Source organism: Cryptotermes secundus, unplaced genomic scaffold, assembly GCF_002891405.2.
Source record: "Cryptotermes secundus unplaced genomic scaffold, Csec_1.0 scaffold873, whole genome shotgun sequence".
NCBI classification, from domain to species: Eukaryota; Metazoa; Arthropoda; class Insecta; order Blattodea; family Kalotermitidae; genus Cryptotermes; species Cryptotermes secundus.
This window is the reverse complement of record NW_019739229.1, coordinates 2,845,630-2,857,204: the sequence shown is the minus strand read 5'-3', so window position 1 is coordinate 2,857,204 and position 11,575 is coordinate 2,845,630. Positions and strand designations below refer to the sequence as shown.

At 39.9% G+C, this 11,575-nt stretch overlaps 1 protein-coding gene across 1 annotated transcript in view; it reads left to right on the top strand.

Moving 5' to 3' along the window:
* The first annotated feature begins 1,112 nt into the window (after positions 1 to 1,112).
* LOC111871805 (protein deltex) overlaps positions 1,113 to 11,575 on the top strand; it is a 14,344-nt gene continuing 3,881 nt past the window's right edge. The window contains exons 1-6 of the mRNA XM_023865164.2: positions 1,113 to 1,670; positions 3,139 to 3,287; positions 4,557 to 4,734; positions 5,437 to 5,676; positions 8,235 to 8,485; positions 9,200 to 9,556. Coding sequence (XP_023720932.1) covers positions 1,472 to 1,670; positions 3,139 to 3,287; positions 4,557 to 4,734; positions 5,437 to 5,676; positions 8,235 to 8,485; positions 9,200 to 9,556 — 1,374 coding nt within the window. The 5' untranslated portion in view covers positions 1,113 to 1,471. The remainder of the gene's footprint in view (positions 1,671 to 3,138; positions 3,288 to 4,556; positions 4,735 to 5,436; positions 5,677 to 8,234; positions 8,486 to 9,199; positions 9,557 to 11,575) is intronic.

The following is an 11,575-nucleotide window of genomic DNA, read 5'->3' as shown; positions in this document are numbered from 1 at the left end:
CTATAATTAATGAACAAATTAACTTCATGGAGCTGAGCCTTTCTTGAGAAACTGCCAATTGTGCAGATACTCAAGAACTTCCCAACATTTTATGGAACTTGTAGGTTCATTACAGTGTTCACAAGAGTGCCCCATTTATCCCTATCCTGAGCCAGATCAGTTCATACGACTTCTTATCTGTGTAAAACCTGTCCTCTATAACATCAGCTTTATCCTCCACTGGGTGATGAATATTCAAAATGATGATATCACACCAGCGACCTCTTAGTATTATGTATGACATCCTATCACTAATGAACTCTACTCTCTTAATTGCTGATATGATTTTCTTATGTACAATAGGATCTGTACCTAATTCATGATTCTCATTCCCCTTTACATAGAAAAATGTATATTTGCTGACTGATTCAGTCCCATATAACCTCCTGTGCTCCCACTAAATCTAACATATATTTTGATAGTTCTCTCACAGCTGACATGACAGAATCTTCCCCATACAAACTTCTTACATTCCACGTAAAAAATCTGATGCCCATTTTCCTTAGCTTAGGTTATTTGTCCATAGAATTCATCCAAGTCTGAGGCCCTTTGTGACATTTTGTGATGAGCAAATTTTTTAAGGTGTGGAGTTTTTAGCCCTCTAAGCTGGAGGACCATCCCTTGTCGGCTGTCCGCGACTGCTTATTCAATATATTCACAGTTATCCTGAATATCTGGAGGCCATATTGCCCATCCACATTGTGAGCTTGCTCCATGCCATGGCAGAAAGGGACCCACATAATATTGGTGCATTTTATTATACTACTCGTAAAACCTTAACCAGGACTTCTAACCTAACTTGGTGTACCATGATGAAAACCTAAATAAAGGACCAACTGTCCACGAATTCAGGACTTGTAATATATAATTCTCTGGTCAATTAAAAATTTACCATACCGTCTGGCATTTTCAAATTTCGCGCCTCAGGGCAATGCTTGCATCGCTCGCATCCGTGTGTAAGGTTGGTATCGTTGGTATACCACGGTTTACAGCAAGACAAGCGACGCACTGTAATATAAGACGAATAACGGCATATATGCACAAGTCATCGTATTTTGTTCTACTAATGTTATGAAACCAATTGGTATGCCTGCAAATTTAAGTAAACAAGTGTTGAACTCGCTGCCACCTGTACAGAAATTTGACAGTTTGTGTGTAATAATGGTTTTTTTTTGGTTTGAGAGTTTAGAGATTTGGGTGCGAAATGGTTGTGCGTTTGTATACAGTTACTTTATATTTTAAATGTGCTGGGTTCATAAACGTATAACACATTTTTGTAGTGTGTGGCTAATCAGTAATTATCTTGAAATGCGTTAAATTCATATGTCCGTCAGTGAGATTAGTGAATATACGGAAGGACTGTAGTATTCGTACCAGAATTAATAATGCCAAAGTTATTCTTTAATTGGGTTGTTTTCATGGAGTGAAAAAAATGTCCGGACATGCAGTAGTGGTGTGGGAATGGGAAAATCGACAAGGGCGGTGGCGGCCCTATAGTCCAGAAGTGTCACAACTCCTGGAGAGGGCTCATTGTAAGAAGCTGACGCGCGTGATTTTGAGTGATGCAGATCCGTTACTGGAGAAATACTATATTAATCTGAAGACAAAAACGCAGTGCTCGGAAGATGATAGTGAGTAATAGCATTTCTTATTATTGGTGGATAGAAATAAACCATCATTACTCTGCTTAGTACTTAAGATTTACAGTTTTATATGTGCAAGGTGTTGAGGAGAATATTTGGACCGAAGAGGGATGAAGTGACAGGAGGTTGGAGAAAAGTGCATAATGAGGAATTCCATAACTTGTACTCTTCTCCAAGTATAATTAGAATGATCAAATCAAGGAGGATGAGGTGGGCAGGGCATGTAGCACGAATGCAGGAGAAGAAGAATTCATATAGGATATTGGTAGGAAAGCCAAAAGGAAAGAGACCAATGGGAAGACCAAGGCGTAGCTGGTGGACTATATTAAAATGTATCTTAGAGAGATAGGATTGGATGGTATGGATTGGATTGATCTGGCTCAGGATAGAGACCAGTGGAGGGCTCTTGTGAACACAGTAATGAACCTTTGGGTTCCAAAAAACGCTGGGAAGTTCTTGAGTAGCTGTAAATTTGGCTTCTCAAGAAGGGCTCAGCTCCATAAATAAGTAAGTAGGTTTTATATGTCACATGTTCTGCCTACCTCTGTTAGTTTTGGGGAAAAGAACAGTATTGTGTTGAAATCTTAAATAGATTGACAGCATTAGAAGGCTTAGAAGCACTTGAGTAGCTGCATAATTGGCAGCTTCTCAAGAAGTACTCAGCTCCATATTAAAAAAAATTGTGAGTACTGCATTGCATGCTATTTATTTGAAAATGAACATTCCAGTAGTTGATGGAAAAGAATTCAAGCTTACCATTGGCAAAATATGGGCAGAATACTGGAAACCAAAGTGACTACCAAGTTTCTTCACTGAATGAGTAACAGTTGGCATTCTTTGCAGATGTAAAATGGAGAGGCCATGTTTGCATGTGTGCATGCGTATGCAAAACTAATGCATCTTTCTTAAACTGGCTTTGCAAATCTATGCTGAAAGTTTTCTGGAATATTTAAATTTGGCCCATATTGGTCCAATATAGTAAAACAGTGATTCTGAGTCTGTTGCTTCTTGTGTCCAACCACCCAACTTGTCAAAAAACTGTAGTTCCACAGTGATAAAAATAAAACTTCTCATTTTTCAAGAAGTGTATTTTTACAATTATGTGCATTTTAGTGTTGCATTAATCACTAATGGAAGGATTTTGAAGGCCTGAGATCCTGTCTAACCAACCACTAAGTTCCACAACTGGGACATGCCTGACAGGTAGAGAAACACTGGTATAAAATGTAGATCTTATGAAGAGTATTATAACGTTTTTTGGTATGGTGTTAAGAAACATAGTTTGGCCATACACAGTGTGATGTCTTTAAGTATGATTTACTTAAGAAAAGGTTTGTAACTGTAACAAATGATCATCCACGTGAAGTTCATGTGGAATATATGTGTATTCAGGATTGCAGTGCATGTTCCCATTATGTACTGAATTGACATGAAAACATGTTTTGTACTGCATTAGGTGTTCCACACAATGTTCGAAGAAAGTGCTACCTGCCAGATTCACCTGCAGGTAAAGGGGCTAAATGGGAATGGGCAGGAGATGTCCCTGGGGATTGGCATACTTATGATATGGAGATTCAGTGTCTCATTGAGGAAGCATGGGCAAGGGTGAGTAATTGAATATGTTGGATGTCATTGTAATGTGATCTGTTGCTAAGATAAGGGTCCAAATGAATGTACAAGTTTTTTGCAGCTGTGAGCAGGAAAGTATACAATTTCATATCTAAACAGAGCACTACTTGGGCGGAAGGAAACTAGGAACAATAAGCTTTCAATTTTTTTACCATGCATTTACAGTTTTTAGATTTGGGCAGTGCTTAGTGACCATTCAGTTCAAAATGTTTTGTCTTCCTATCTAAAAGCAAAGAATATAGACTGAGGGTGCTTGAAAACAGGATGCTGAGAAGAATATTTGGACTTGAGAGGAGGATGGAGAAAGTTGCTTAATGAGGAGCCTCATAACTTGTACTCTCCTCTGGACATTCATAGAAGAATCAATTGAAGGAGGATGAGATGAGCGAACCACAATCATGAATGGAGAGAAGAGATATCAGTACTAAATTTTGGAAAACACCACTAGAAAGATCTAGGTATAGATGGGGCATAATGTTAAAATGGGGCTTTTAAGAAATAGGGTGGGGTGATGCTGGATTCATCTGGATCAGAATACGGACAATTTGCGAACATCATAATGAACCTTCAAGTCTCGTAAAATGCTGAGAATTTCTTGACTAGCTGAGCAACTATTAGGTTTTCAAGAGAGATTCTGAACTTAGTTAATTACCTTCTAACTGAAGCAGTAGAACACTGTCAGTTGCTATGCTGTGCATACATCTTGTGAGCGAATCTGCACCTTAGCAGCAAACTGTAAGTTATGTGAACACATTGCTAGAATGTACAGGTAAAGTTCTGCTGCCAGCATCCTTCTGAATAATTCAGATTTTGTGTTTACTCACTGCTTGAACTGACTATGTATTTTTCTAACAGTAATAGTAATATGCCTGTGTACTGGTTCTTACACATTCTTGGTAGCAGTGAATTTGACTGCAGAAGAAATCTAAAGACACTGACATTTTTCACAAATTAGCAAACATCGTCTCTACCAATAACTAGCTTTCAGAAATGACATATGTAAGGAATTATATTTACTGATGTAGATTCCATTTGAAATTTCTGAATCAGGATTCTTGACTTCGTCATGTACACAGTATAAAGAAAGAGCAGATATCTATGTTAGTGGGAAGGGAAATATTGTACTGAAATTAAATTAAATTAAATTAAATGAATTAAATTAATGAATTAAAAGAAATTAAAGCTTACTCTGTTTTTCATGCTTGTTATGTTCTATGTCACATGTTCTCTTCTGATTATGTGCAGGGAGACCAGACAACTGATGTAAGTAAGACAAACCCGGCCTTTCCATACATCATCAACTTCTGCAATTTGACACAGGTGCGCAACAATACAGGTTATGTGCGTAGTATTCGCCGTGTCCAGCAGGCTCCTTACCCCCTTATCAAAGCACAGCCTGAAGAATTGCAGAGTGTTATAGCAGGTATTGTAATATTTACACTGTAGTTAAAACATGTTTAGACAACAGCTGTCGTTCTGATTCATGTAGTCCAGGTTTATGGGCCAGTTCTCTTCCAAAAGCAGCAACAGAAAGGACATTGAAAGATTATTGGAAATATATTGTCTTCAGAAACATAGGAGGCTACAGTGGGCTGGCATGTAACCAGGCTAGAGAGACAATAAAAGCATAGATATTGTTAATGCAGAAACTTTTGGAAGATGGCCACTTTGAATACTGAGAAGGAGATGGATCTTAGAGAAGCAGTTCTTGAGAATAATTCTGCATTGAGCAAATCAAAACATAATTGTTTTGACATTTCAAATGAATTTACAGCTTAAAAGATTAGCACGACAAATTAGCTTCTTCCCAAAATGAGAAGCACTTAATAATGTTGCACACATAAATCAAATTGTCACTCTCATTGACTTCCTACTAAGAGTACTGCCAAATGCCGTACCGCCAACTGTTAGGAGAGGTGATTGTCCATCAGTGACAGCAGTGCTCATATTTTGACATTGTGCTTTTGTGGAAATGCCCATATAAACCCTTGAATCAGCAGAAAGTGCTTCTCATGATCGTGCTGCAGAAAGAAGGCTTCAATCTACTATTTAGTCAATAAAGCCCTGTATTATGGTTTTGTTTGCTCTGTGTTTGCCCTGTGCCAATCTTCACTGTGTCATGCAGGCCGCAGGTCAGCACAGTCTCCAGGAGTCAGGGACAACTCGGGACACAACCATAAAGGACTTAATGTGCAGCTACCTCCAACTGGGCTCTCAGGAGGTAGTAAGAAATCCAGTAGTGCAGGGGGAAATAAGAAAACCAATAACAAGAAAGCATCAAAAAGCTTATCATCTAATGGAGATAACATAAACACTGCGGCAGGAAACATTGCTCGAACCATCCTGAGTAACCTCAATATTTTTGGTGAGTACAAGAGTACAAGATAAAATAATTTGGATTTGAGCTCTTACATTGGTGAGTGATGAGTTCTACTGGTATTTAACGCCATATAGTCTGGTAATAGTTATATATCTGGTCAAGAAACTGCATATTTTGAGGAACTTGAAATCTCCTTCCCATGTTAACAAAGGTGTCCAGTTGAGCCTCCATTATCTCAGTTTCTGTTCCTTAGGTTTTGCCAAAGAATTCATTTGTAACATTTAGTAACATGCAAGGTTTTATGATAAGGGATTGTTAGCCCGTGTTAGCTGTCTGGTATTGCTCATTTAACATATTTTAAACCACCTTCTGTACCTGAAGGTTGTCTTCTCAACCCAGAAATTGAAGACCTCATCAACTCCTTGTAAGCTTATGTTTTGGATGTTTTCACCCTGATCAGCAGGAATGTAAAATTTGAACGTTTTTATATTTTCTGTCATATTCCTTTCAGTTATGATGAAACCAGTGAATGCAGTAGAGCATGTTCTTTTACAAAGGTTTTGATATCTGACATTTGAGAAGTTCACTAAATAGTTCAACAAAAGGGTCATAAATGTTTAATGAAATATGTTATCCAAATTACATGGAGATACAAACAGTTCATGAGGTATCTTGCACGAAACAAGAAAGTTTTTTATTAGACTTTTATTCAGCTTCAGGCTGTTCAGGATCTTTTATCTTCCTCTGTCTCACCCAGGAACATAAAGATTAGGATCCAGAGAAGTGTAATTCTGTATCAAGGTAAAGCTTGGCATCATGATAAGAAGTTTCTAAGGACAGTTTGAAGTCCATTTGAAGGGGCATTTTATCTAGCCTTGTTGTATGATTCTAGCTGCATTCCTATCACCAGTATTACTGTCACTGCGTTCCTTATCACTGTCTTCCATGAAATTATCAGTCCACAAAGCATCAGACTTATTGCTTCTGGACTGTAATTCTTCCCCTATTGTGGCAGAAATTTCATCATCAGTATTTCATTTTCCTTAGGATTCACCCATGATTATGAAGTGCTAGCTGTAGCCTCAGTGGTCTTTGTTACACTAAGGAAATTCTGAACAAAGAGGCCTCATTGAGCTCGGAATGAATTATTGTTATTGTTTATGTCTGATTTATGAGGTGTGCAAATATTGCTCAGGTACCAGAGATACATACAAGCTATGCACATTCAGATAGTTCGAGTTTTGTATGCACAGATGGTACAAGAATGACAACTGAAAGTTATTATGTTCTGCTCTTATATGCAGAGCAGAGCAGAGCATAATTTACTCCACCTGGTAGAGGGTTGATAAATTCTGAAGTGGCCAGTCTCATTAATAAGCTGGTCATTTTTTTGTGAAGAAATTTCCATGGATTGTGAACGTCGCTTGAGGAGACCTAAATAAAGACCAAGATGCTTTTCATTCCTAGTTTTGTACATTTCAGCTGGAGACATATCTTGAGATAAGAAAAAAAGATATTAAGTGGATCATGGCTGTTAAGTAATAGCTAAAGCATGACACACAAGATGAAGTGATGCTTGCAAATTAACCAGTCCTTTACAGCTGTGCAGAGTATGAGAGAATGTTTAGCCAGCTGCCAGAAGTTACAGTTTAAGAGAATTGAAAGAGTAACAGTAGCTCCTGTAAAACATCAGAGCCAGCTTCTGACACTGGTCAGCAGTGGATTCCATACAGTATGTTGTGGAAATGTAAAGATTTCATGAAAAGGGAATTTTCTGATTTTTCATTTTGTTACTTGGCAGATGTGATACATCCAGTTTGCCCCTCCAGGCAGATGAATCGTATTGCCTTAAATTAGGCCATATCTGCTACCCTTCACATTCTCTCCAGTTCATTGCTCACTTTCGCGCTAGACTATATAGTCTAAGCTACTGACACCAGAATTAAACATATTGTAACATGTTTCGTTACTGAAGACGCCGTAGAAATCGTTAATTGGTTTATTGAACAATCTACAAGTAACGGCTACAATTACTTATCACACAGTTGCGGGGTTTCACACTTTATAACCCTAATCGCATTAATCTGTTACCACTGTTGCGGGGTTTCACGATTTATAACCCTATGCGCAAATCAGCTCACTCTGTCTTCAGTAGTCTACACGTTTACAGCAGGGGAGCTATGTATCACTGTATCACACACTCCCAATTACACAATCACACACACGTCCGGTTCTTCTTTCCGCGACGGCTGCTATACTCCAACTGTAGTCGGCTGACTGGAGAACTGTTGATAACACACTCGCTCGACTACTACTGAACTCGGTGACGGCTGCTATATGTCAACTCGACTCGGTGACTGTTACGTTACAACTCAACTCGCAGGCTGCTGTGCAGTTCCCTTATATAGCCGCAGTGCTTGCCTGTTGTGTAATGAGTGCCACGTCATCCTGTTACGTCACCACGCGTTACGTTACCGTGCGGAGGGGGCGAGGGGAGCGCTGACTCATCTGCTGCGTCACTGCTGGTGGGGGGGTCTCCGTTGCGCAACATGTCACAATATAAATAAGGTATGTTAACATGGATTGTTTGATGTGTATTTCAGGCAACAAAGGAAGTAATAGTGCCAGTAATAGCAGTAACAGTGGAGTACCAGTCAGTGCAGCACCAGTACCTCGTATTTCAGTAGCGGCAGTGCCAAAAACAATTGGCAGCACAGTAAAACACAATGGAATCAATGATTCTGTTTTGGATGCAGACTCCAGCAGCACTAAGAGTGGTCGTAGGCCTAGTGTTGATACAGTTTCGACGTACCTCAGTCATGAGTCCAAGGACAGTGGGCTGCGAACTTCCCAGGTAATTACAGTGTGCTTCATACAATAGTGTTATTAGCTGCACGTATTTCCACTGGGAATTATGTGCCTTGGTCTCCCAAAAATTGTTCGCAGGTCTAGTGTTGATACAGTTTTTGCATCCTTAGTTATGAATTCAAGAGCAAGTGAAGTGTGAATTTCTTAGTTAATTTGAGTGTTTGTCAAACATCAGCTTTAGTTTACTGCACTTACTGCGGTAAAGCCTCAATTTTACGTTTTGTAAAGTTGAGGAAAGTGTAAAATCAGGAAACAAAAATTGAATGTAAGGAAAGTGTGGGTTGGTTTATACCATAACTGTGGCAAGCCATTTAAAATGTACATGCTGGAAATGGCAGCAGGTTTCCAAGTATACTGACAAGGATCTAAGAGTTCTATCATTTATCCTAGCATGCTGAGGTTTTCTTGCATTCCATAGTACTTAGAAAATAATGCTGTGCTTACTCTAGATGTCTATAGGTATTTAATTTTCTTAATTGAACATGTGGAATTAAAATGAGTCTGACTACCTCATTCAGTGTAATGATGGGCTCTGGGCTGGGTGGCGAGGGTTTGATATTCCTGGCAGTGTAAGATTTTTCTCTTTTCCATTAGCATTGTAAAGTTACATCAAGTAGCATGGAATGTTCTTTTGATGGGAACCAGCTTATTGTAGGTTTTCCAAACAGGTTTGTGATGCATGTGTGATCTGTGTGTGCAGGGTAACTTGCTAGACTACAGTGGAAGCAGCGAAGATGTGTTTGAGCCACCGTCTTGTGATGGCAGCAGTGCATTAGGAGGCAGGAGGAAACCCACGAGCAAGTGTTACAATATGTCAGTGCCACAACAACCTCTAGCATGTGGCTCTATTGTGGGAGTTGATGCTGCCAGTGCTGGTATTTCACGATTTGTTCTAGTTGTAACAGCATCAGAGATAAAACGGGACAGTCCATGCCCAATATGCCTCCAAGATATGAGTCCAGGTTCTCCCATGGTGGTTGCTTTGACACGCTGCTTACACCAGCTTCACTTAGACTGCCTGAATTCCATGTTGTCTAGCCAGCCCTCCACCAACAAGGTGAGCAGAAGTTTTATTATGGTTTTAGTCCATGCATGTACAATGTTTGGCACTTTAATATTTGGCATTGCTTCTTGAAATTGTGCAAATCATGCTGTTATGCTTGTGTTAGGGGTTGCAGGGATACAGATTTGATCTACAACCTCTCCTATCCAATTTCCAACGTTACCTACAAGCAGTGCAGCCTGTTTCTATAGATAAGACTCAAGGGGCCAAGCAAGAGTGGTGTATCTGGTCCACTGTTTGCAAAGAACATGCTGTATAAAGAAGTGGGCAATATAGATCACCACCTTACATATGCTGACAATGGTGCCCACATAAATCGACCTACACTAAAGCTCAAATAACATCCCTATAATGTATTTGCCACAGGCCTGGCCAAAGTGAAATATTCTGGAGGTAAAATAGTTCCTGATCTGGACTTTTGAGCAGAGACTACTATGAGAGATCCGAGTCAGAAAGATAATTGGAATGAAGTCAAAGTTTGTCAATGGAATGCCAGTGGTTTGAACCTAGCTAAGACAGCAGAACTTCACAAGACTTTGGAGGATGAAGAAATTTGTATTTTTTTGTGTACTTGAAGCCAGGGTTAGAGAAGAGAATATGATTCTGTAGTGGCTCATTTACACAGACTGACGATTTATCCATCACCAGTGTGTTTTATGCAGTGAGGAAACCTCCATAATGAATAAAGACTATCTTCAAAAATGCACTGTTTTAAATAAAAATAAAGCAATGCCTGTAACAGACCATGGAGGCCCATAGGGTTTTGAGATGTCAAGACACACATTTTACAGGCAGTCAGCTCACACATGGCGATGAGGTTGTCAGCCTTACATGCTGGCCTCCCTTTACCCCTTTACTTCTGTTAAAGGCTGAGCTGAGCCCAGGGCCATAGTTAGGCTGGAAGGATTAGGTAAATTTTAGAATCCAGTGACCTCCTCAGGAATCAACCCACTAGGAGTCAAATGGAAATTCTTTCAAGTGCCTGAGCATTATATCTACTACCACCAGTGCTGCCGCTAGTGATTCGGTGGTTGCATTACTGTGTTTAAGAAATTCCCCTGAAATATCAGTGAATAAACGTCATGGTGGAGAGTCTTGAGAGGTCAGAGAGCTGTTCAAGAAGTTATGTGATGCCTTTTGTGGAAACCAAAGAGCCATCTGTGTCCACATGAACCTGACACTGGATCCTGTCCTGTGTTTCATGCATCCATTCCCAACACAGCTATAATATTCTCCCAGCAGCCATGCCTAGGTATCCTAAGTGGCTTTCTATCTGGCCTTGCTATACTCATTTTCCATAAATTATTAATTCATCCTCCATTGCTATGTTTTTTAACATTTGTTGTCTTCTGAAGTGAGGTTAGCCTCACATGCAGCCCCCAAGCTGGAGTACCACACACTACATTTCATCTGGTCCCTACTCCTGGACACTACCAGGAGATTACACTTCCACTAGCATATCTCTGGGGCACGTGGTAGCGTAGTTGGTTGAGGGGCTATGCTACAAGCTGGAAGGTCACAGGTTCAAATCCTGATGAGGTCATTGGATTTTTTCAGTTGAGATAATCCTTCCAGCCGCACTATGGCCCTCGGGTTGACTCAGCCTCTTAACAGAAATGAGTACCAGGAATTAATTAAATAATTTTCCTGGGGAGTAAAGCACGGTCGGCATGTAAGGCTGACATTACCGCCATCTTTGAGCCGATTGTCTAGAAAATGTGGGACCCTCAACGTCTCACAACCCTATGGGCCTTCACGGCCTGGTACAGGGATAGCTTTACTTTTTACTAACATATCTCTTCAGGTGACCATGGCAGACAGATCTCTCCACTACATTAAGGCAGTAGCCTAGTGGGAGTCACAGTCAACTCTCAATTATCGGGGGGCAGATTAACCGGTTTGCGGCTTAACCGGGGCTACTGAGGCTTTTTTGAGGCTTATATGTTGTTTAATATTCATTCACTTTTGTTTCACATGGCGAGTTGTAACACTATTTTCGCACTAGTGTGAACC